Source organism: Myiozetetes cayanensis, unplaced genomic scaffold (genome assembly GCF_022539395.1).
Source record: "Myiozetetes cayanensis isolate MyiCay16 unplaced genomic scaffold, myiCay2020 scf14, whole genome shotgun sequence".
NCBI classification, from domain to species: Eukaryota; Metazoa; Chordata; class Aves; order Passeriformes; family Tyrannidae; genus Myiozetetes; species Myiozetetes cayanensis.
This window is the reverse complement of record NW_026087048.1, coordinates 3,687,591-3,711,571: the sequence shown is the minus strand read 5'-3', so window position 1 is coordinate 3,711,571 and position 23,981 is coordinate 3,687,591. Positions and strand designations below refer to the sequence as shown.

Genomic DNA, 23,981 nt, shown 5'->3' with positions numbered 1-23,981 from the left:
AGCTTTGGCTTTTCTGCCAAAGGCAGAGGGAGATGATGAAAAATAAACTGGAATCGGTGAGGGCGAGTGGACTGAACTCGCCCTGGTCTCTGCCCTTGCAGCAGGAAGGTTCTAGAATCAGAGCAAAATAAGTAGCTGCACACAATAGCACACATGAATAGTTGCACTTTATTTCAGGGACTCCCCCATAGTGGCAGGAATTGGTCATTACAAACATTAGGTCACAAATGGAATTATCAAGCAGTGCCACAGCGCAGTGATCTTCATGTGTCTGTGACCAGAGCAGTACTCTGGGGCAGTTCCTATGATGGTGGGTCAGGCTGGGAATAGAAACTATCCCAAACACAGCTAAAAAAAGTGTTCCATTCTTTGAATTAACTGGCAAGGGGGGAGATAGGGGAGAAGAAGGGACCCAGACCTCTTTCTGGGTCTTCAAGTGCTCCAGAAGAGCTCACATCTCACATGTGTTTCAGGTGTGGGAAGCCAGTACTTCCTCAAGAAACAGCTGGATCTGAGGAGAAGTACAGCCAAACACCCAAATGTACCAGAAAGTGAGCAAGCTGTGACATTACCACAGCCCAGAGCTGCCTGTTGTGCCCTAAACACTGCACTGCTCAGGATTGGGAAACCCCTTTCCTTACACGAGGGTCTGCACCCTCCTGTTGTGCAACACTGTTCACTTTATTTCGTTTATTTTTTTTTGTTTAAACTTGGGGAACCATTGCAAGACTGGCAACATGCAGGGCCTCAGTGCTTCCCAGAACTCAATCCCTGCATTTTACCTGCTCAGTGCCTTCCAGGCAGGTAACTTCAGCCAGTGGCCTGTTACTGCTCTGTGGGTACAAGCTACAGTACAACAGCCAAACCCAGAGAGGGTTTGCCCAGAAGGGGCAAGAAAAACCTACAGAAAGCAGAAATCGAACCAGCAAGTCTCTTATCAAGTGTCTTGAGCAAAGAGAGTGAAAATAAGGAGACTGAAGCTAACACTGACTACAGCAACAACCTTTTTTAACCCACTGTTGCTTCCAAATAAAGATCTGAGGAAGTGGAAACAGCTGAAAAACCAAGAAAGGCAGAAGGATATCTTGTGTTTGTGTCATAAATAACCACCACACTGCAGTCCTGTCCCAGTCAGAAAGAACCACAGCGTGGTAAAATGCCACTAATGATGCTTTGCCCTGTTCACAGGAGAGGAACAGCTCGAGGGCAGGGCCACCCTCTATCCCAGCACTGCCGAGTCACTGAGCCCCTCCAAAAGCAGCTGAGGGGAACCAGGGCTCCAGCCAGCGAGGACAGAGCCCTTGGTCCTGCTGAGGTAGATATGGTGAGGTGCAGGGGGAGAGACCTCGGGGGCTGCAGGGTGAGTCCAGCGCTCAGCCTCCTGGGTCCTTCCAGGTGCTCCGCACTTCAGGCTATGTTCATTAACTGCTGCTTTCCAACTAGGGAAGGCTCTTCCCTCTGATACGCCTTGCCTTTGTTCTAAGCAAAGAGAAAGAGGAGTGTCTGACTCAGAGCACACTGGGTCTGTAGGTTTGGTGTGGTCCAGGCACATGTGGACCCACACATTCCTGTGCTTCAGCCTCTGAAGGGATCTGGCTGCCCTGGACAAGGGCACCGTTGGAAGGTCTGAAGCTCTCCCAGGTGCCAGAGCAGGGCCTGTGCAAGGTTTAGGTGCTTACAGGAGCCCTGGGGACACGTAAGGTATGAAAGAGCAGCAGAGCTTCATGCACTGCCCACACTCACAGCATCAGCCCGATTCCTCCAAAGGAACAGTTTGGCCTTACAGCACCTTCTGCATCTCCAATGCTTCCCTGGCTCAGCTGCCAGGCACAAAGCCCTCGGGGGGCACACCAGGAGCCAGCATGATGGATTCCTAAGCTGATTCCCAAAGCCAGCTAGCTGACAGTTCCTCAGCTCATCCCTGCTCCAGGCACTGCACCAGGGCTCCAGTGGGCCAGCAAACTGAACACAGGGAATAATAACCCAGTGCTTCCCAACGATGCACAGGAAGACAGTGCAGCACTAAAACAGATTCCCTATAGAAATTCAGCCTAGAACCCCCTGCCATACCCCTCCAGGAGCACAGCAGTTCTCACCACACCATCTCCTGCCAGCAAACTGGACCCAAGTCCTTCCTCAGGCTGGCTCTCAGCACAGACACACCCACAAGCCCATCCCTACACAAAGTCTTTGATTCCAAAGGGAATGAAGAGATCCATGAGCTACTTCCCAAGCCCTACCAAATGTAGGAGGGGTACTGGAAGCACAGGGGGAACTTAAAACTTCACCTGCACCATACACCGTGCAAGGGACCCAGAGCAACACTGCCCTGCTTCACTCTCCTTTCCCTGGTTCAGCCACTTGCTGTGCCAGAAAAGGAAGAAAGAATAAAAGAAACAAATCCAAACCCCACGAGTATCCTGGAAAAGTTCTCTTCCATAACACACCTCAAGCCCACAGCCCTGGGCTTCACCCACAAAAACTTAATATTCAACAAAGAAAAGCCAACAGTATATAAGCAATAAGGCCTAGCTGAGGACATCAGTGTTCCCAGAGCATGTGTGACCCGGGAGCCTCTGGCTCCTGACACAAGATTTCTGAAGAGGGAATGCTCTCCATGAGGGCCTGGAGAGGGAGGGAGAGAAAGCTACACCTGCTTTCCAGAACACAGAATGGAGGGGGAGTCAAAAAAACCATCGGAACCAAAACAGATTCTCCCTCAAAAGAAGGGTTTTCTACACAATCAAGGGGTACTGTTCCCACCAGGGCGTCCTTGCTGGGAATATCCAACCAGAAGGACCAGAAACACATCTCAAAGCTCCAAACCACCCTTATGTGTACCACGTCCCAGCTGGGCCTGGGCAATAACAGCCACCTTTGCCAGGGACAGACACCATCTTCCTGCACGTTCCTTCATCCCATGGCACAAGAGAATGAAAACAGCTTTGCAGGAACATTCACTTCTCTTTTTTTCTGGGTTTTTTTTTGTTTCATTTTATGATTATTCTATTTTTTGGGTTGGTTTTTTTTTTTTTTAAATACACAATGTTTCTTCTGGAAGGCAAGCTCTCCAGAACTTCACATCCTTAAGGCGTCATGAGTTTACCAGCCAGGATCCACTGGACAGCTTATCTGACAGAGCTCCTCCTCCCGCCTTCCCTCCCTTCTGCGCCGGGTGGCTGGACGGGCTCTAAGTGGAGTGCAGGGGGATGACGAATTTGCAGCCGAAGGGTGAGTGGTAGTTTATCCCCACTTCCTGAAAGACCTTCTGGGGAATGCCAATGTCACAGAGGTACACGCGGCCTGCGCGCTCGCCCAGGGGCAGGGGCAGGCCCAGGGCCAGCGACCACTTGGCGTCGATGCCCAGCTCCATCTCGCTGATCGGGGGGTCGATGCTGAGGACAGGGGCCCGGTTCTGGTTGGCCCAGTCCACAACTGCTTTGTACCAAGGCTGATCTCTCAGAAAGGCATTTTCGTGACAATCCAGGCAGTTGATCACTAGGTCAACGGGGGTGTCTGGGAGGTCTGAAAGAAACACAAACACCGCTGAGCACTGAGAACAAGCTGAAACCGTGAACTGAGGCTCTTCGGTGCCTCCCCTCTTTGCACTGCTAGCAGATTTTCGGTTTCATCCCCAGCACCCACAGTCCTGCTTGCACGGTCTGGCCTTACCAGCTGTTATTGCCATCCTTCTCCAAAAATACCAACATCAGTACTGAACATCTCTTTAACACTTTGGGAACGTCCACAGCCTCTCAGGTACAGAATCTCATCGGGTGGTCAGCATGTGAGCAGCACCAGTACTGCTGAGCTCACCAGTTCAGGCAGCCCAGGGTAACAGTAGTGCTCTCTTTCCATGATAAAAGGACCATTTTCTATTTCACAAGCTGAAAAATAAGGCTGTTTTTCTGGAACATACCAACTACCTCTGCTATGGAAAGGAAGCTGGTGTGCTGCACTGCTGCCTGCCCCCACCAAGCTCTGTAGCTCTCTGCACTCACCTGCTCTGTATCACATCTGCTGCATTCCCACCATCTGCTCCATTCCCCTTACCTGACACACCACAAAGTCTTTGGTGCAAAATCATGCAAAGGTTTGGGTTGGAAGGGACCCTTAAGTTTATCTCATTCCATCCCCCTGCCACACCTTTCGCTAGACCAGGTTGCTCCAAGCCCCGTCCAACCTGGGATGGGGAAGCCACAGCGTCTCTGGGAAACCAGTTCAAACATTTTATAATGTTTTGTAACAGGCAAGTAGCTCTGTCAGCCCAGGACCGGCCCTAATTCCCAGGTTTGTTTCTCCCAAGAAGTTTAAATGAGCCAAGTTGGAAAAAACGACTGGTGAAATGACACTCGGAAGCTGGCACTCACAGGAGCTCAGTTTATTCTACAGAATACTGAGAAAGGAATTCTGACAGCTGCTGGGACTAGCTCAGCAAAGCTGCCTCCTGTTTTGCAGCAGCAGCTGGATGCTCATTCACTCGCACTTTCAACATGCTGAACAAGGCAGGCCCTTATCCTACAAGAATGGCTGCTCTCACTCGGATCCATACAGCAGCTCTTCCGTATTTGTTCCGACCAGAAACATCTGTAGCAGCACAACTGCTCCACTGTTGGAGTGCCCGCTGTCCCTCCAGCCTCTGAGCAGCCACCCAGCCACGGCAGTGCCACTAGATGGTGCCAGGGGAGCGGGCAGGCACCAGGGAGAGACGCGCCAGAGAACCCATCTGCTCCTCGGCCCTTTACCTTTGACGCTGGACACCTGCTGGCCTTGTGTCTTGCTGAAAAGGTTCAGCTCGTTGGTGATGGATTCCAGCATCTTGACAAAGTTGGGGAGGAAAAGGATGACGTGGACGTCGTGGTTGGAGAGGTGCCGCCCGCAGCTGATCCCCTGAGCCCCCTTCACGTGGGGGCCGCACAGCAGCGCTACCGTGGGCCGCTGGTGCACGTTCTTGGGGTTCAACCTGAAACACAGACAAAAGGGACCGTTAATAAACCCAAAAGCCTCCTGCCTTCTTCCTGCATGAGAGGGGGGAAAAAAAAAACCAAAAATAAAATCATTAAAATGCAAATTGCCAGGTGTTTTGTAAATCTTCCGCTGCTGTGAAGAAGGAACCCACATCCCTCCGTGGCGCTGACTGCAGAGAGCTGCTCCGCTTGCAGGTTCATAGAATCACAAACTGGTTTGGGTTGTAGGGACCTTTAAGATCATCTCGTTCCACCCCCTGCCACAGGCAGGGACACCTTCCACTAGACCACGTTGCTCCAAGCCCCGTCCAACCTGGCCTTGAACACTTCCAAGGATGGAACCTGTGCCAAGGCCTCACCACCCCCACAGGGAAGAAATTATTCTGTATATCTAACCTAAATTTCCCCTCTTTCAGTTCCTGAAGGGCCCCTCCCTGGCTTCCTTGTAGGCCCCTTCAGATACTGGAAGGCTCCTACAGCCTTCCCTTCTCATTCCCTTCATGACTTCCCTGCACCTCCAGCTGAGAGCACAAGGTCCCAACGTCTCTGACTGCAGAAGCAAGCTGACTATCCAGCCTTAAACATATGGGGTGAGTTTCCCCATGAGCAGAGTCACAATTAAAAAGAAGAAGAGAAATGATTTTTACTCCCTAAGCCTTATCAACTGCACAATAAAGTTAATTTGGCCTGGAAGCCATCAGGGCTTACAGCAGGAATTTCAGCTGACAAGGGTCAGTGCTGCCTGTATGTCATCACTTGCTGCTCTACATCAAATGATCAGGTCCTCATAAAGTACTACTGAAAAAACAGATGGGGGTTTAAGGGTTAACTTTCATGTCAAGAGCAAGTAATTTGGAGCAGCTATCAACACCATAACAACGCAGGTGCAATTTCTACCCACATCAACAACTACGGAAGTGCAGGCACAGAGAAGGCTCTTCAAAAGAGTCAGCACGTTTGTTCATGCAAAAAGCATTAAGTGCACTCCAAACCTGTGGCAAACAGCCCTCCAAAAGAGCAGGATTGCTCTCAGGTGAGGTGTAAATCCCTGAAAAAGCTAATTTAGCCCTGCAAGAAGCTAAGCAGCACTTTGTTTTCGTGAGCTGTCTTCTGGTTTTATTGATATCATTAAATTGTAGCATGTAAAAACAACAAAGGGAAGGTTTATTTATGTGCAAAAAGGAGGAGCTCATTAGATATTCTGCAGCAGCTTAATCTGCCTCAGGCAACACCTGTGCAAAGCTCAGTTCCCTGAAAAAAATTCCCAGTAAGGGGAGAGAAAAATCTCACTCTCTCTGCTTCGAGTCAAGAGACACTCCTGGGATGCAGGAGCAAAAAAGAAGCCCTTTGGCAGCAGGCACCCATATCCCAGTGACCTCGGAGGAAACCTCTCATCCCTTTAGCTCACCTTTAGTGGAACAATATTTACCTGTTGGGTCCCCCGAGGAGGCTCAGGGCCATCTGGCTGGCACACACTCCCGTCATCTCCAGCCTCCGCTCCAGAGTCAGCCCGTGCTTCTCTGCCACCGAGAGCAGCTTTTTGTGGAGCTCATAGGACACACTTGGAACCACCAGCCCAGAGTCTAGGGTTCAAAAAGAGGGGAGGGAGACAGAAATGGGGACAGTCAGAGACAGAAGCAATGGCAGTGAAAAAGCTTATTAGCTGTTACCAACGGTCTGCTTCCCCCAGTATTCCAGGTTCTTTCCGAGACCATCAGACAAATCCAAATTAGTGCATCAGCTTACTCTGAGTGAAGTGAAGCAGAGACAGCTAAATGCAACTGCTGAGCTTAAAATAACATGCTTCCACAAAAATTCAGCGGGCAATTTTAGCAACACACACACTGAGAAGGCCTTTGTGACTTACAGATGGAATATTAAGTTTTTTCCAGGCCACCAGTGCTTTAACCCACACATAAACTGTTCCTGAGCGCTGTGAAAGTCAGAAGAGAAGCTGTGAAGCAGATTTCCCATCAAAAAAGCTTGGATGTGCTTTGCTTCCTGACACTGGTCCCCAAAATCCCACACATCACCACAAAACAAGTCATCCCACATTTACTAGGCAGGCGTTCCCTGAGCTGTGCCGTGCCAGAAGGGCTGCTCCAGACACAACAGCTGGATCACAACACACTACAGCAGCAGGGAAATGATCAAAGAACAAACTCTGCAGAAATACTTCCCAGGCGCTCCTGACAGCCTGGTCTAGCGAGCCAGGAAATGCTCCAGCATGTGGATCAAGGGAAAACAAACAAGAGAGGTGTTGTTAAGTGCTGAGAACAGCACCTGAAGTAGTCAGGGATACATCCTTCCCACTCCCTTCTACAGCCAGCTTGCCTGGAATCAGCAGCTAAGAGAAACACATGCCTGAGTAACTGTTCAGGGTGATTCTTTAGACTTCCCTGCTCCAAGAAGGCCAAGCTGGCACTGACTCCACATAAATGAACCCCACAACAGTATCTGTAAACTCTCCTGGAAATAAACACAGAGGATTCCTTGCCACCAAAAGGCAGCTCGTGCTAAGGGGAGCCACAGGAATTTTTTGGTGGTTATTGAATAGCAGAAGACAAGAAAACTGGAAAGAATTACTGATGGTATTTGGAGAGAGAACGCAAAACCTAAGGAACAGGTGAGAAACAGCTGCATCACCCAGACAGATATCACAGAGTCATGGAATGGTTTGGGTTGGAAGGGACCTCATCTTATTCCACCCCTGCAGAGACACCTCTCACTAGACCAGGTTGCTCCAAGCCCCGTCCAACCTGGCCTTGAACACTTCCAGGGATGGGGCAGCCACAGCTTCTCTGGGCAACCTGTGCCAGGGCCTCACCCCCATCACAGGGAAGAATTTCTTCTTAATATCCAATTTAAACAGTATACTCTTGAATATCTTCAGCCACAGCAATCAGCCTCTTTATTCCAACTTTTCTCCAAAATAATTCTGATCTCTGACCCCTTTGCTCTGCATTTAAGGATTTCCACTACGTGGAATCAGAAGCACACCCAATTCTTCCCTTCAAGTATCCTGCAAGTTCTGGATGTCTTTAACTATCTCCCAGCTAAGGAGCAGAACAGATTAATACCCTTCCCATATGGGATGGCCACAAAGCTGGAGCACAGCTGCAGCAGGAAAAGCTCTCAGCTACCTTCTCTTCATATCATTCCAAGCTAAGCAAGGAACCCCAGCTGAGTCCAGCTGTCAGCTTCAGCTCTGGGACCGGCAGATGACGTGCACAGGAGTCAGGCACGATGGGTCAGACAGGTCCAGGACTCAAACCAACACCTGCTCAGGCACAACGCCAAACATCAGGTCACAGCATGAACTCAATCCCTCCATCAGCTTCTCTCTTCTCCCTTTACCAGTTTTCACCACCCAGCAGCCCTGGGTCACCATCACGCTCCCACCAGCCACTCCCAGCTCGGAGCTGGAGGTGACAGAGGGCTCCTGGGTGCTCATGGCAGCCCAGCTAGGTTTGGACTGCCCGTGCTAATGGGAAAGAATCAGGGCAACGTGATGTGGTGCAGGGAAAACACTCTGCAGCACTACTAGCTCAGAGGGGAACAGCCCCAGCCCACACATCCTCTCTGGGAGGAAACCCAGCCGTTACTCGTGGGTTTGGGCTCCTCTGCAGACAGAAAACATAGCAAGAACCAGTCGTAACAAGCAAGTGCCACATTCAAATGAGAAATGCAGTGTGTATTTTAACTGTGAAAAATTATGTGCACTGCCACATTTCCCCGCGTGCCCCAGTTACCAACCACTAAGTCAAACTAGGAGGAAATGGGAGCTTTTGCACCTCTTGAGGTTTTCAGAGTCAAATCAGAGGTGCTTCTGCAAGGTCACAGCAAAATGCTGTGGAACAGATACTGCTGAGTCCTTCTAGACTTCATTCCTGGACTCCCCAGCAAAGTACTTGCAGATAGTGAGGGCCCAACCGTTTCCCAGCCCTTGACCTTGCACGCTAATTGCTGATGAAGTCACCTCTGCTCCCAGGCTCTCGTTCCAAGCAGGCAGGCACATTATCAAAGCCACCCCAGACTCCTGATAGCAGCCACCGAACACTCCGAGTCATAACCACGAACAGCCCTGAGCCTGTCACACCAGTCACGCACCTGCCCCATGGCCACCCACCCTCTCCACAGTCACGCAGCCCCGGCTCTGCCCCACTCCCCTTCACGGTTCTCCCACTTCATCTGATTTTTTCAAGGTAAGATTTTGAGGGAAGATTTGGAACCAGTGACCCAAGGTCAGGATCTCCCCAAAGAGTTTATGGGGACGCATCCTCTGCTAACCCCAAACAGGCAGCTCCCAAACCCTACTTTTACTCCTTCTGAACAGTCCACAAATTCCCCGCTTAAATTTTGCACAAACTCTCCAAACTAGGACAACAAAACTGTTCTGAATCTACCCAATTTAGTACGGAGCTCCTCTGTACCCATCCACATCATTTCCTCAGCCACCAGCTTCAGTAAAACTGCATTTACCATTAGCTAGATGCCACCCAGTGCCCAGTGGGTTAAAATCAAAGGGGGTTACTGGGAGGCAGCATTTAGCATGCCAGTTTGTCCTAATTGCTCCCTCTCAGGAGCAGGATGAAATGCCAAGAGAACTTCCCTTCTTTGCCCTCACGCAAGGTCCAACCAGTCAGACTGGCTTATCAAAAGCAGACTCAGGGAGTTAAATAAACTCTGGCAGAGAGCAATCAAGGAGGCGATGTGTAAACCCACAAACAATAACACTACTGCCACAAAACTGAAGCCGTGCCAACTTTAATTATGTTTGGGTTGGACAGGGCATCTTTATTGTTTGCTAATGAAGGTAATAAAATAAATTAGCTCAGGCCTTTTAATATTAAATAAATGTATTTTGCAGCTGCCTAGGAAAAAAACCCCACAAGGCAGATACAAACTAAACAGTTTTGTGACATGCAGAGTCACACTGGATGGACAAAACACCCTATGGTAGCAGAAGGACCAAGCTAGCTCTCAAAAAGTTAAAGAATTTGGAGTTTTTCTCCCAAACAAGCCCTGAATGTCATTCCCTGATGCCCAAATGCTTCCTGAGCTTGGAGGGGCAGGGAAAAATGAGAGGGTTGATGCTACAGGAGTGTTAAGGCATTAGGCCCTATTTTTTCTCTTGACTATTTCTCCAGTTCTATAGTTCTCTGCTAAAATAAATTCTCTGTTTCTTGTTCTTTGCTAAAATAAATCCAGGCAAGGTACAGGAATGGATCAGATAGAACTAGCCTTAGGATCTCCTGAAAGCTGCACTAACACCATTAATTCCAATAACAAATTCCAGGTTCCAGAGCCTTATGGTCTGACAGCCTCGTGGTCTGCACCTCTTGTCCACATTAGACAGTCGGGACATTGGTGCTGTCCTTTGCTGGTTGTAAAGCTGGAATCATCTGCCTGCAGACTCAGCAAAACACAGTTGTTGCCCAAAAAAACAAACGATTTTCTCTACAACCTGAAGGTTTGGATTTCTTTTCGTTAATCATCATTATTTTTAATTATGACAAATTCTGCAGGAGTTCTGGCTGACCTTCCAGTGTCAGCCTCTCCCAGCATTAGCGCACAATTCACTCCAGCTGAGCAAAAAAACCTATCAGAGGGACAAAGGGACTTTGCCCTGTGAGCACTTTGTTTTTTTCCGGCGGTTGGATAAAGCAAACTTCATTTGCACTTTCCTCAAAAGATCCCAGAAACACTTCACACATTCAATATACACAAGGCAGTCATCCAGGCACTGAAGAGGTAAAAGCTACAGAGAGTAGAAAAGTCAGTCAAGGACATGGCACACCAAAGAAAAAGCCATACTGTTGGCATCACCCTCACAGGACATGCCCAGCCTTAGTTCTGAGGTCTGATCCTGGCTCATAAGTTCTGCCTGCCCATATTTTCTTCCTCCATCTCCTTATAGTGAAGAAAAAAGGTTGTCTGAAGGACAGGCTTGAGGTCTGGTTGGGAGAGCACAGAAAAATAATGACACTTACTCCCCTTGTTTTTGAGCACAGGCCTGCTTTTACTTGACAACTTTGACTCAGCAGCTGAGTCTAAAAAAAACCACATTTATTTTCCAGAAAAGAGACACTGAGATGGAAACGGGGTATTTTCTACACTAACAGTGTTAACTAGAGGAGAACCTGCTTTGGACAAGGACTTACCAGTACAGCAGGGAAATAATAAACACCTTACATACGTGAGAACCATGAGGACAGCCTGGCACGCTGGAGATTGTTCTGTATAGAGTCACTGATGATGAACTGGGACACTCCACCCTTCTGCAAACTCCTCTGAGCTACAACATTCCTCCAGTATGTTGGCTTTGCTAACAGACCCGATCCCAAAACACAGTGGTGTTCAAACACAGGTTGTTTTAGTGCCAACAGAAGGAACAGACACAGACCTCAGCCAAACATGCATTTAAATTCTCCATCTGGACAGCTCTGGAAGCAGAAAAAGACAGTTCACACCTCCTGCAAGTATCAGCCTTTCCAGGGAGGTAGTTTTTGTTAAACACTTCCCAGTAAACAGACGGATCAGCCAAAAGAATCGAGACTACTGGTGTATTTAGGAGGGATTCACAAGTGGAGTCCCAGGGATGGACTCAGCTCAGTCATGATCCAAGACCTGGTAAGCTACATTAGTTTTCACTTTTGGTTGGAATATATTCCCTGCTTACTTCTAAAACACATGGTTGTGCCTACTTGACAGCCTGGCTCCATAAAATCAGCTCTCAGAAAAGCATCCTGGTGGACTGCAGCATTTATCCTACACATACCAACTTATTTGAGTAACAAAACCTCAGGCTGGAAGCTCTGAGTCTTTTGGGAAACTGACCTCAGCAGTTTGTTTTTCCCTCTGCACCATCCTGGTTACTTCCTAGCTCCATGGCATAAAAAAAGCACACAGGGATTCACAGGCTTCTTCCTGTCCCACAGTGATAAGAGCTGGATATTAACTCCCTGTCAATCTACAGCATCAGTGTTTGTGCTGCTACAGCAGACAGAGAATCACTGTCTAAGTCAGGGCTCTATTAACACAATTGTTCTTCAGATTGGCCTAGGGTAAAAAAATGACAAAGCCCTTCTTTCTCCTATAACTAAGAAGTGCTTTTTGCAAGTACAGCTTTCTTTAGCAAACCAGAAAAAAACTCTGCAGGCAGAATTCCTGCCACAGACATATCCAAAATAAATGCACTTGGAGCTCTTGGCACTCATCTAATTTCAGCAGCTGCTCTTTGAGCCACTACAAGGCAGGCTACCTACAGCTCAGCATCCTCCTCCCAGTTGCTAAACAAAGACACTGGGATTACTCTTTTTCCAAGAGACAGTCCATCATTACTCCAGGCAGACTGTCCCTCAGAGGGTTGCCTTGCTACAAAAAGCACTTGACTGACTGCCAGAAACAGCAGGAAAGTTACCACTGTTACAAGAGCTTTTCCTAGATGGCCATTAGTATTCCCTAAGCAAGAGGAAACTTCCTCAGTGGGCACAAAGGAAGTCATCCTCTGTGGGAAAAATATCCCGAGACACAGCACTGGGACAATTCTATCATCGTTCATGGGACTGTGAACGTGCCCAGCTCAGCGCAGGCGACAGGCCACTGCCTGTCGTGTGACAGGCCAGCTTTTATTCCAAACAAATCCAGGATTCTAGAGGGGAGACTAATCAGCCAACAGCAGCTAATGAGGATGGTGAGACCCCGCAACGACCGAGTGGAGTCGCTGACCACCCTCCCTGGGCAGCCCTGCCAAGAGCAAAACGAGACACTTCTCCTTTCACGGGGCTGCTCCTCTCAGCACGCTGCAGATGGGCAGCCAGGAGTTCCAGAGGAAAGGATGACGGAGCTCAGCAAAGAGGATTTAGCTTTTATCCCTCCATTTACTTACTGCTGCCTATTGTATGGTGGTTTTCCTCTCAGGAATTCTACTGCTGGAATCCCGTATCAGCCATTCTGCTCAGATTGGCTGCCAACAGTGGCTTAGCTTTTGTTTCAGACTAGACACCTACAGAGGCCCTGTCTCCTCTCAAACAAGCCAGCTGGAAGATGGATTGACAAGTAGGAAATGTTAAAAAAAACAAACGAAAAACCACCGAATAAATAGGAAATCACATACAAAACGAAGAGGCACTTATTCACACAGCACGCAGGCAATCGGTGCAGCTTCTTGCCACAGAGAGATGCTGAAAGCTTGCAGAGATTTAAAAAGTAAGAGGTTAAATTAAGCAGGAAAAAAGCCCTTAACACTCAACTCTCACTGCTGCCTCAGGAAGTCTTAGAATTGTGAAAGACAAAGCAGTGGGGGAAAGTCTCACTGCGTGTTTCTTTCCCTTTTCCTTAAGGATCCTTGGAAACACAACACTGAGCTGGACAGTTCTGCTAGGACTGCACTATTTTTTCCTCTCACTCAAGACCAGAATGGAGCAATAGGAAGAGGGATGACACAAATGGAAAACTAGGATATTGTTATATACCAGAACCATTAAAAAAAGAATACTTTCTAAAAACTGAAAAGCAGCAAATCATTACAGATCCATCAGCTTCCTTCCCTGAAGCGTTTCACACCCCAGATGGAATTTCTGGGCAGGGAAAGAATGACAGACCAAGGGCCTGCTCACACTTCTGCTCAGACCACCAGGATATCAGCTGTTTTGTGAATCTGCAAAAAGATCTGAAATTTGATTTTATTCTGACGTGGAAATGTTCCTGGAATGCCAACTTTCCTTTACTCCTACATTTTTTGCAAGCTAAAAACCAAAGGCAAGGCATCCCAACTAGGCTTAAGTTATCAGGAATTTGGAGCTAAATGTGGCACAAAGCACATCTGCTATACTTAATAGTTTGTATATGAAGAGAAATAAAATGATTTGTCATAGTAAAATCTATTCACATCCATAAGTGGCTCCTTGTGAAATTACCATTATCCGGTGTTTGGCAAAAAAAATTCTACTGAATACGAAATAAGAACTCTTACTTTCCCCAGAGCCACGGATTAGGAGCTGATTAATCTTCCCCTACATTTTGACTGAGGAGTACTGCTCACTGACCCACCCCACTTCCTTCTCCTCCATCCAAGAGCCAACTTGGTAGCAGCAAGGACCAGAAATCAGAGTTGCAGGAAAACATCTGCACAGCAGCTGGCACCAGTGAGTCAAACTAATTTCCCCTGATGATACACTGGAATATTTCGACTCAGGCACCTGCCTAGAAGGTCTTCTTTCCTTCTACAACAAAGACCAGCCTTCCAGGGCTCAATCTTTCATACAGCAGCAGTGGACAGTAAGTGGGGGGGAGGCCCCACATAAGAAGCCTTTTGTACAAAGAATGTTTGGAATTATGAATGGGAAGAGCCAGAACTGTTTCTGTAACTGTATTTAAAACCAAGCAGAAATTTAGAACTACAACCCAAGGAGTATCAGAAGCACATGAAATCTCCTGCCTTTAAACATGAAAGCACAAAGCCTCGAGACCATCCCTCTTGTCCCTCTCCAGAGCCAGCAATCGAGTCCATGTTGGTTCACTAGGCTACCGAAATCAAAGCAAGGATTTGAACATCTCTCATACAGTCCCCACTCCTGTTATCCAACCATCAGTTCCGTTCCCTACTGTAAAAACACTTACCTTTCTCCCCTAACCTGAATATTTGTTACCTCCAAAAATATTGCAAATAAAGGCTGTGTGCAGATACACAAATCCAACCTTATGTGAACAAATGCCTTTGTTTGTATGGCATTAAGCTGACAGACACCCCCTGGAGAAGAAAATCCACCCTATGTGTCCCAAAAAAGCAGCAGTTTGGGTCCTTATCAGTAAGGGACGTGGCATACCCGTGCAGAATTCTTTGTTAGCGTTCTGAGGTACCACAATCCTTCTGTAGACTATGGGCTCCGATTCCAAGATGTTCTCGTCGTGCCGATAGCGAGCTGGTTTCTCACTGGGGGTCCCCCGGGAACGAGTGCCACTCCTTCTCTCATAAGTTTCAATCTCTTCAAACACAGCTGCCTTGTCAAAAAGGGCCAGGTTCCCTTCAAAATCAAAATCAGTGTCCGGGATTTCGTCGATGTCATCGCCAAAGCACTCATCGTCCTTGCTCTTCATCTGCCCGTTCTTCAGGCCGCTTTTCTTCGGAGTCACTTGGTTCGGATGACGGCTACTGGATGACCCTAAACAAAACAAAAAGAAAAGCAAGTTGAAAGTGTGTCACAAATGGAAAAAGCCACTTGCTCAGCAAATTTTGTGAGAGAGGGGAGCTAAAGCTTACAGTCCCCGCCCTCAAGGGATACTCACTTCCACAAGAAGCTGTCGACCTCATCCCTGGCATTACTCATGCTCAGCTAAGCCAGCAGAAAACAAACAAGAGCATCAGGAAAGGAACTTCCAGGGACTTTCTACCAGCAAGGATAGAAAAACAAGCTTCACCACAGTAGCAGAAGTGTTTCTCCACGTCCTATTTAATCCCAGGCAGTGTCACATGGGTGGCAAGATAATAAACTAACTGTAACCGACAAGTTTCCCTCCTATACTGAGCTCATATTAATCTAGGTGTGTGGCCCAAGACCTTCTTTGGAATCTCCCTCAACTTCAGAAACTAGTGTGTTTTATTTCACATTAGTGATCTTTAAGGGAGAACTTCAAACCGTGAACATAAAGCATCTCTTTTTCCTCACCTTTGCTATATTTCTGAACGACACATAGTCCGTTCCCTCATTCCTGTTTCATTATCCTACTTATTCATCACCTTTCATGTTGAAGTACACTTCTTTCCAATCAATCACAAGTCATTGGGAAAGCCCAAATTCTCTGGAGTGAGATGGATGAAAGTCTCCTGCTTATGGCTGGAGATCGACTGATAGAAATATGAACTACAGTGTCAACATATCCCTTTACTTGCTTATTTCTTACATTATTATTATTCAGATCTAGACAATATTAATATGCTTGTCATTCCTAGTGTTAAATTTGCAATTACTAGAAAATATTTCAGGCCAATTCCTGCAATTACAGGAACCACCAACAGTGTCCAACAGATGGAGTAAGGTATCAAGCCGAAATTGACTGCAATGCAATAGGCACAAACTCCACAAGCAACCTTCAAGTTACCTGTCTCCTTTTTAAGTGCAGACAAGTCCAGTTTAACCATGTCTAACTTATGCCATGCTTGAAAGATGACTTGCTAAGGATATGCACTCGGTTTTATTCCCAGTTAGGAATGCTTTGTCTCAACAAGGGATTTTTCCTGTATTTTAGACAGTGTGTGACAATTTTTCTAGAGAACTGTTACAGTGACTAAGCCAAAAGCTTTCCCAGCCCCCACAGCCAGAACCCAAATCTTCAAGGCTTTGCAGAGTCATCATTCCTCATAAAGAAAGAAACTCAAAACACCCTTCTTCAGTGAGGAGAGACTATAATACACCTTTTGTCACTGAAGGAGACAGCAGAATTTTAGAATTGCTGGTGGCAAAACATGATTTAGGAGAGGGGAAAGGGTAAGGCCTTCTGGCAAGTAGAATTCCAGTAGGCACACTGCAACCACTCATTGACGTGCATAGTTTTGAAAGCCTTTTAATAACAACTTCCCCTCTGTCCTAGATAAAGAGTTCCCAAACCAAAGGCGACACATAAACCACTCCAAAGCTGGACACAACTTGGTACGGAGCTATAAACTGACACTGCTGACGAGGGAATCACATCCGCAGCTGCCGCTATGAAGAACTAAAACAAGAAATGAAAACACAGCAGACCAAGTTCCCTCTAAACTCAGAAACTGCAGGTCAAAGCAATAGCCAAGGGACTCTAGAATAAGCCAGAGCCTACAATGCCACAAGGGCAAAACATGCCTGCTTCTTGTGTCAATGTCAAGTATTAGGGCAACTCAGTTTATCCTGTTACACTCCTTGCCAGATTCCTCTGTAGACAACTCCACGCTCCCCTCGGCTGACCTGGAAAGCACAGTGTGGGGACAGGAGCAGCTGATGTTAGCAGTGTGTAAATGCCAGTGGAATAAAGGGCTGCACCAGCAAGGCTGGGAGAACAATGGCTGGAAAGCTCCCTGGACTCCCCTGCAGCCACAGTGAATGGGAGCCAAGAGCGTACCGCCTCAAAACATGCTGGCTTTGTGGTGGGCAGCTCCCTAATCCATACCGATGGATGCCACTCTGGAATACTGCTGACCCACACAGCCAGATGGCTTTTCACTGACTGCCTTACAATCTCCTAACACGAGTTGCACAGAACACGGCAGGGGCCTCCAACAAGCTGTGACCAGAGTAAGAGTCTTTCTCTTAAAGCATCATCTTTTAGACAGAAAAAACAGGCACCTGGTTACGCTCAGGGAAAAGAGCCAAAAAAAAGGCTATGGGGAGGAAAAGGAAAAGTCAGGCTACAGAAAGACAGATCTCTTAGTCCAGCTCCTTTCAGATCACAACTTCCAGAGCCTCTCCCCTGCATGAAGGTTACTGAGGAGAGCAGTCCACAGTTCCACAGCAAGCTGGCAGCTCTGTGCCACACAGAAAAGCACCTCCCTCAAAAGATAAACAATCCTTCCCGGCCTTTTTTTGTTTCTAAGGAAAAAAAAAAAAAACAAAAAAACTTTTCAAGCATAACACACAAGCAAATGTAAAGTCTCCAGCAAGCTGGCTGGGTTCCTGCAAGATCCCTGGGGGAGCTCTTCCCGCCAGCCCTGGCACAATGAGCGTGGTGCCAGCACAGCACCAGAGCCATTGTTGGGAAATCTGCGTTGGTATTTGTTGTTTATTGATTCCTGTCACACAAGTACTCCAAAGGGGGAATTCTGTCCCTGGCTCGGCACGCTAAAGGCCACCAAGAGGTCAACTTTCAGCTGTATTAAGCCCCGTATGACTGAAGTTCTACGTGACATCTCAGCCCGGTTTTCCCTGGAAACCTGCACCCACAATCTCCACAAAGCCAGGACCGTTCCCACCCTCCTCCCAAGACTCATGCATCGTTCACCCTACTCTCCAAATACACGGATGTTAGAGGGTAAGAGATCATTTCTCCACCTCCTTTATTCCAAGAGGAATACAAGCTAACAATCTACAGCAAGGACCTTGCTCAACTTGTTTCAAAAGTCTGTAAAAGAAAAGGTGACCTGTTGTTGTGCTTATGCAAACTCAACACATCTGTGGGTTGAAGCAGTCTCTGCTCACCCCAGATCCACCAGACACCCTGGAAGGGGTGAAAATAATCCAGCTGTTGGTGGGGGAAGAAGACTTCCAGAGGTCTAGGAATTTCTCCTTAAAAATACAGCCTTTGACCTCTTTAACTGGCCCGGCCCACCTCGGTTTTGTTTCTTTTCTAAATACAAGGGAGAAGGGGGGAAATGAAGTCATGGAAATACACTGGATACATAATGATGCTTCAACAATTAAGTCATGGAAATATGCTGGATATATGCTGACATTTCAATAATTGGATGATTAAGATCTGGAAAGCAGGGTATCTCAGGGGGCTTCGATAAAAAAATGAAAAAACCCAGTTCTGGCCCAATTTTGAAGATTTTATCAACAGAAACAAGAATAATGGATGTTTGACTTTGGGATGCTCTGATTGTATCTTACATCATCCTCAATCATTTGGATTTTTAACAGCACAGCAAATAAAGTTTGTAATTATGTATGGGGTGATGATGTAACAGGTTGTGGGCATACAGGCTTTAAATAGAAAAGCTTGATAATATTGCAGTTTGTTTACAGTTCCTTTTAAAGAAAAACAAGAGGCTGGAAACTGTGCAATTTTCAAATAGGACAGATAGCAAGAATGAGGAAATCTTTGAATTGGCATCAGACATTTTTTATGTACAGAGAAATATATTCTACTTCAGAATAATACATAGGGTGAGACAGGGAAAGTTTCCAGCCCCGTTTGCAGAGTTCTTGCTGAAGAAGGGAAGGTGTTGCAGCAGTAACTCAGGCAGGATAACACACATACTCACAGGAATTGTGTCTGCGACGGAAGCCTTTGGATTGAGTCAGTGTTTCCAGGTGTCGATCCATGTAGCTCTTGGAGCACTGCTGCTGTGGAGAGATGATAATATCCTGATTCTTCATGTCTGTTCTCCTCGGGATGTTCTGCGGAGCGCTGCTGGAGATGGGCTTCTTTAACACTTTGCCAGTGCCGTTCTGACTGGGCCCCACCTGGCACCCAACCCCAGGGATGCCTGTTTCCATCTGCTGCAGATCCCCACATCTCCCGCTGTCCCCTGGCCCTGGGATCTCCAGAATCTTCAGCTCAGTAATGTCACGTGCCCTAAAAACAGGACAAGAAAACCAGACATTCAGGATTTTTGCTTTCCAGATATCTTTGCAAAAAAACCCAGAAAAACCTCCTAAAGAAAAACATCCAGTATTGTACGCTGGGATTGTTCTGATGTCATTATCAATAGAAACAAGGGAATAAAAGGATTTTAATACTGAAACACACAGGATATTTCCACAGATATCAAAATACTTAACAAAAATAACAAATAACCATTTCAATACTTCTATACTACACCTGGATTTTGTTTGAAAGGTTCTGTTCTCAGCTGAAACAGGAATTAGTCAAGCAAAAACTGGAAGCAACTGGCCCAGACCTTTGCAAAAGTCTGCATTAATTTAACAGTTTCTAGATAATTAATTACTCTTAGCCTTGAGGCTTCTATTACTTTCAATCCATTTCTACAGAATGCTGCCCTTAGGTTAGTGCAGATAAATGCTCAGATAAAGACGGTACTTCCCATTTCCACAGAAAAAGAATGTAAAGAAAACTAATCCAGCACTGGGCACAGGCCAAAAGGAAACAAAGAAGTGATTACAAAGACCTCCATTTGCATTGACTGCAAGAAATACATCAGAAATTCTAATTTTAACTTAGTATTTATCCAAGTGGGATATAAAAGTAGACAGATTTCCACACACCTCCTGGAAGGATGTAGTTGTTGCTTTTTCCCCACTCTCTCTCTTCAAAACCCAAGGAAAAAAAAGTATTGACTTTGTGGAATTAATCTTATTGAAAAGTCAGTGACTCAGAGTCTTAACTATAACATTCTGGGAACAGGAAAATGTCCAGTGATGAGTGACTCTTATTTATGCCTTTTAAGCACAGTGTTACCAGGAACTGGTGGGAAAGAACTGCTGAGGGCAAAGCTCTAAAAAGCATGTCATCCTCCTCAGTTACCCAAAACCCTAACAACAGTCTCACCCCCAAATAACCTCCAAGCCTGAGCTACCCACTCTATGATGTGAGCCAGAAACTAATCTCCTGCACACAGACTAACACAAACCCCAGAGGCACTCAGTAGCAGCAAGGAAATTCAGGGCAAAGAGGTCATTTTGGGGGGGGGAAACCAAACAAAACCATCCAAACCACTGGGAAAAGGCAGGGGGGAAAAGAGACAAGGCACTAACCTGAAGGTGACTTCTGGCACGAGGCATTTGACCCCGTTATGGAAGGGCCGCGTCAGGGAAATGGTCTGGCTGACCTGATCCACGGCCGACACTCTTCCTTGGTAGACTCCCAAGCTTTCTCCACAATTAATCGACACAATGCTCCCGAGCCAGTCTGTAGCCATATTTCTGGCACACAGCTGCTGTGAAGAGACACAGACCTGGCTGTAAGAAGAGGCAGAAAAGGGACAACCTGAATTAGCATCAGCCACGTCCCCCGGCCCGTAACCCCGGCTCCCACCCAGGCTCCGGCTCTGTCAGCTTCTCCTTCCTCTGCAGGGAAGAAACAGCATCCCTATGGATCCCAACGATCCCAGGGGGAGGGAAAACCCCTGGATGGGGCTTTGTGATGGTACCACAGACGTCTGAGTGACTGATTTCAGGATTTACAGCTTCCAAGAGCATTTAGTCCTGCCTGTGGGCATTCTCCCTGGGAGTTCAAACGGGGAATTTATCTTCACCTCCCTGTTTAAAATTTTGGCACGTGAACACCAGGGCAGAACAGCTTCTGTGAACAATCACAGTGAGATAACTGATCTCTGCAGGTGCAAGTGAAAACCAAAACTTTTAAGGGAACAGAGAGACACAGAGGGAAGGAAAATCCCAAACACCGGAGCCCAGGACAAAAGGCTCCATGCTCTGCAGAGCCTGGAAGATTATTTATCACTGCCACAATTAAATAAATTACAGAAAAAAAAAAGAAAAAAAGTTGCTCTGCTTTCCAGCACCAGAATCAGGGACAAAACCCTCAAATTTGTTTAGTCAGATGTTCAGCCCCAAGACACCTGGAAGCAGCTAAACATGTCCTTTGATCTGAGATTCCCTCAGAACACAGGGAGGTGACAGGCTCACTAGCATCACCAGAGAGCAAGAGAGATGACAAGCTCCTAAATGTATAGATTTGCCTTTCATGTTGTAATCAAAGAGGGAGAATATGCTTGGTATTTACCCTAAGAAACACAGCAGATAACCGACAGAGATCAACATCAACATACAAATCACGCTCCTGGGAGAGGCATTTGACTTCTCTTCAAGCCTTTCCTGTGCTGAGCTTCTTGGAAAAAGGTGTAAGGAAAAAAAAAAACAAAACTCTGGATGCATAAAAAAATTGGACTTCCCCAACTTTCAGAGGACTGAAAATAGGGGATGCTTCAAAGGGTAGAAAACACTGAATTTGGTCAACAAGCCCTAAATTCATCAGGACCAGTCTCCTTCCTCTTTTCCTTCCTGTTCTGTGCATTTATATTAACCCACGATGACAATGTCTGCATCCCAAGGCGATGGCTGATAAAAAGTACTCTCAAAACACAGACAACACATCCCTAAGAACCTGCAGCAAAACTAAAACTTCATTCCCTCTCCTGTTTTGTTTTTTATGTCCCTTAGGAAATAAGGGAAAGAGCTCAGCACACCTCATCACCTTACACGGATTCTTTCGAAAAACAAGAGCCTCCTTTCAGTAAAAAAAAAAATAAATAAAATCTATGTTTGAGTGCAAATATAAACTGAACTATCCCAGGGCTGGATCTTCTGTGGGCTGCCCTGATCCCCACAGGAGAACACAGGGTCCCCCATAGGTAAATCACAGGGACCCCTCCACAGGTAAACAAAGGGTTCCCCACCGGTAAACACGGGGCCTCCTCGAAAGGTAAACACGAGCCCTCCCCCCACAGGCTAACACGGGGCCCCCAGCGCTGAGCACCGGAGCCCCGCAGGCCTCCCGCCCCCGTGGCTGCCCCCGGCCCGGCCTCCCCACCGCGGCCCGGGCAGGCCGGCCGGGGCCTGGCGCCACAGCCGCGCCCCGCGAGGCCCAGCCCTTTCGGAAGGCCCCGTCTCGCCCCGGCCCGATCCCGCCGGAGCCCCCGGCGTGGCAGACCGAGGTGTCCGTCCCGCCGCCCCCCCGTTCCCCTCACCCTCCGCCGCCGCCGCCGACGCTCCCGCCTCACGGCCGCCCCTCCGCCTCGGCCACGCTCGGCCTGACGCCACTTCCGGCACCGCCCCCCTCCCGCGCCGCTCCGGCCGCGCCGGGGCCATAGAGAGGTGCGGGGCCGCCGCGCCGCGCGCATGCGCAGTGCCCGCGCTGCCGCGGCGCGAAGGAGCTGTCCTGAGCGCTTTGTCACCTCTGCCACCTCTGCCACCTCTGCCACCCCTGCCGCACGCCCGCCGTCCTCGCACCGTCTCCCCGTCCCCCGCTGACACCGCTGTCACACATTCGCCCGCACCTCCACGGCTGTCAGCGTGTCCCCACCACCTCCATCGCATCTCCGTCGCCTCTGTGAGCTCTGCCGCCTCTCCGTCGCCGCTGTCGCGTGTCCGCTGTCCCACCCTCATCACGGCCGTCACATCTGTATTGCTGCTGCTGCTGCTGCTGCTGCGTGTCCTCTGTCGTGTCTCCACTGCTGCTGCCAAATGTTCTCCATCTCCTCCATCATCCCTCCATCCCCTTCATCACACCCCCATCACCTCTGTCACCTTTCCATCCCCTCCATCACACCTCCATCACCTCTGTCACCTTTCCATCCCCTCCATCACACCTCCATCCCCTCTGTCACCTTTCCATCCCCTCCAACACACCCCCATCACCTCTGTCACCTTTCCATCCCGTCCGTTCCCACTGTCACCTCCATCATCTCCACCCCCTTCACCCCCTCCCTCACACCTGAATCACCTCTGCCACACCTCCATTCCACCTCCATCATCTTCATCCCTTCCACCCCTTCCACTGCGCCTCCATTCCTTCCATCCTCTCCCTCTGGCTCACCGGCAGAGACACAGACACGTTCATCTCCCACTTTCTCCTCGTTACCACCCGCTCTCCCCGCTCCGCAGCTGGGAGCTGTTTTGCTCATTACCGGGAGGAAGGAGCGGGTGGAGTGCTGGATCCGTCTGCCGGTGGCTAAACACGGGCTGGGCCGGGAACACTAATTAAGAGCAAAATCATTCTGACAGCAGCCGGTAACAATAACAGGGACGTGAGCGAGATCACAGCAAGAGGAAGGTTTCCCTGCTGCAGAGCAGCTTTCCATACCACAACACCAAAATTAAAAATAATTCCAACAGGGCTGGAAATGCTGGAGGGCTGATCCCTGCAGGGATGCCACTTCAGGGGTGCACAGACCCCAGTTTTCCGTGTACTAATTATTTGCATGGGAATTTAATGTTTATAGCCTTTTTTGTTTGTTTTAAGGGAAATTATGCAAAGCATTGGATTTCATTGTGCTCTGAGATGGGGATAAGTGATGGCACGAAACATCCCTCCATGGATTGCTCCCTGAGAGGCGGGTTCTGACCTATTGATTCCATTTTGAGGGGGACTAGAAAGGCTAGTCCTGATTTTTAGTGAAATCCTGAACTGATCCAGAGCTTGGCACCTCTCTGCAAATCCCAGCTGAGACTTTGGTCCTCCCGCTGCCTAGAGTCAGCTCCCATGGGGACTAAAAACTTACCCCAATGCCACTGGTGTCGCAGCCCACTCATGTCCCATAGGAAAAAAAACCTGATGAGAAACATCAAGTCAGATTTCTAAGGATGATAGAGAGGTGTGGGGTGTTTATTCACCCTAAAAATC

At 48.0% G+C, this 23,981-nt stretch overlaps 1 protein-coding gene across 4 annotated transcripts; it reads right to left on the bottom strand.

Annotated features, from left to right (window-relative positions):
• Positions 1–149: 149 nt before the first annotated feature.
• On the bottom strand, positions 150–22,762 carry EDC3 (enhancer of mRNA decapping 3). Of its 4 annotated transcripts, none has more exons than XM_050309082.1 (7): positions 22,636–22,762; positions 20,375–20,553; positions 18,922–19,235; positions 14,798–15,133; positions 6,397–6,550; positions 4,746–4,963; positions 150–3,525 (listed from the first exon to the last, which is right to left on the bottom strand). In XM_050309082.1, the coding sequence occupies exons 2-7, from the start codon at positions 20,536–20,538 to the stop codon at positions 3,191–3,193; spliced, it is 1,521 nt and encodes a 506-aa protein (XP_050165039.1). In that variant the 5' UTR covers positions 20,539–20,553; positions 22,636–22,762; the 3' UTR covers positions 150–3,190. The 4 variants fall into 4 exon arrangements, with proteins under 4 accessions (XP_050165039.1, XP_050165037.1, XP_050165040.1 ...); XM_050309080.1 differs by lacking the exon at positions 22,636–22,762 and adding an exon at positions 22,327–22,392 and having other exon boundaries at positions 20,375–20,578; XM_050309083.1 differs by lacking the exon at positions 22,636–22,762 and adding an exon at positions 22,327–22,392.
• Between the last annotated feature and the right edge of the window lie 1,219 nt (positions 22,763–23,981).

Bases quoted from the DNA above. Each gene is read 5' to 3' on its own strand.
- EDC3 (XM_050309082.1), bottom strand. From the start codon at position 20,538: ATGGCTACAGACTGGCTCGGGAGCATTGTGTCGATTAATTGTGGAGAA. The intron at 15,134-18,921 runs GTGAGTATGTGT...TGTTTTGTTTAG, and splicing joins CCGTCGCAGACACAATTCCT to GGTCATCCAGTAGCCGTCAT. The intron at 3,526-4,745 runs GTAAAGGGCCGA...TGTTTCTTTCAG, and splicing joins GCAGGTGTCCAGCGTCAAAG to ACCTCCCAGACACCCCCGTT.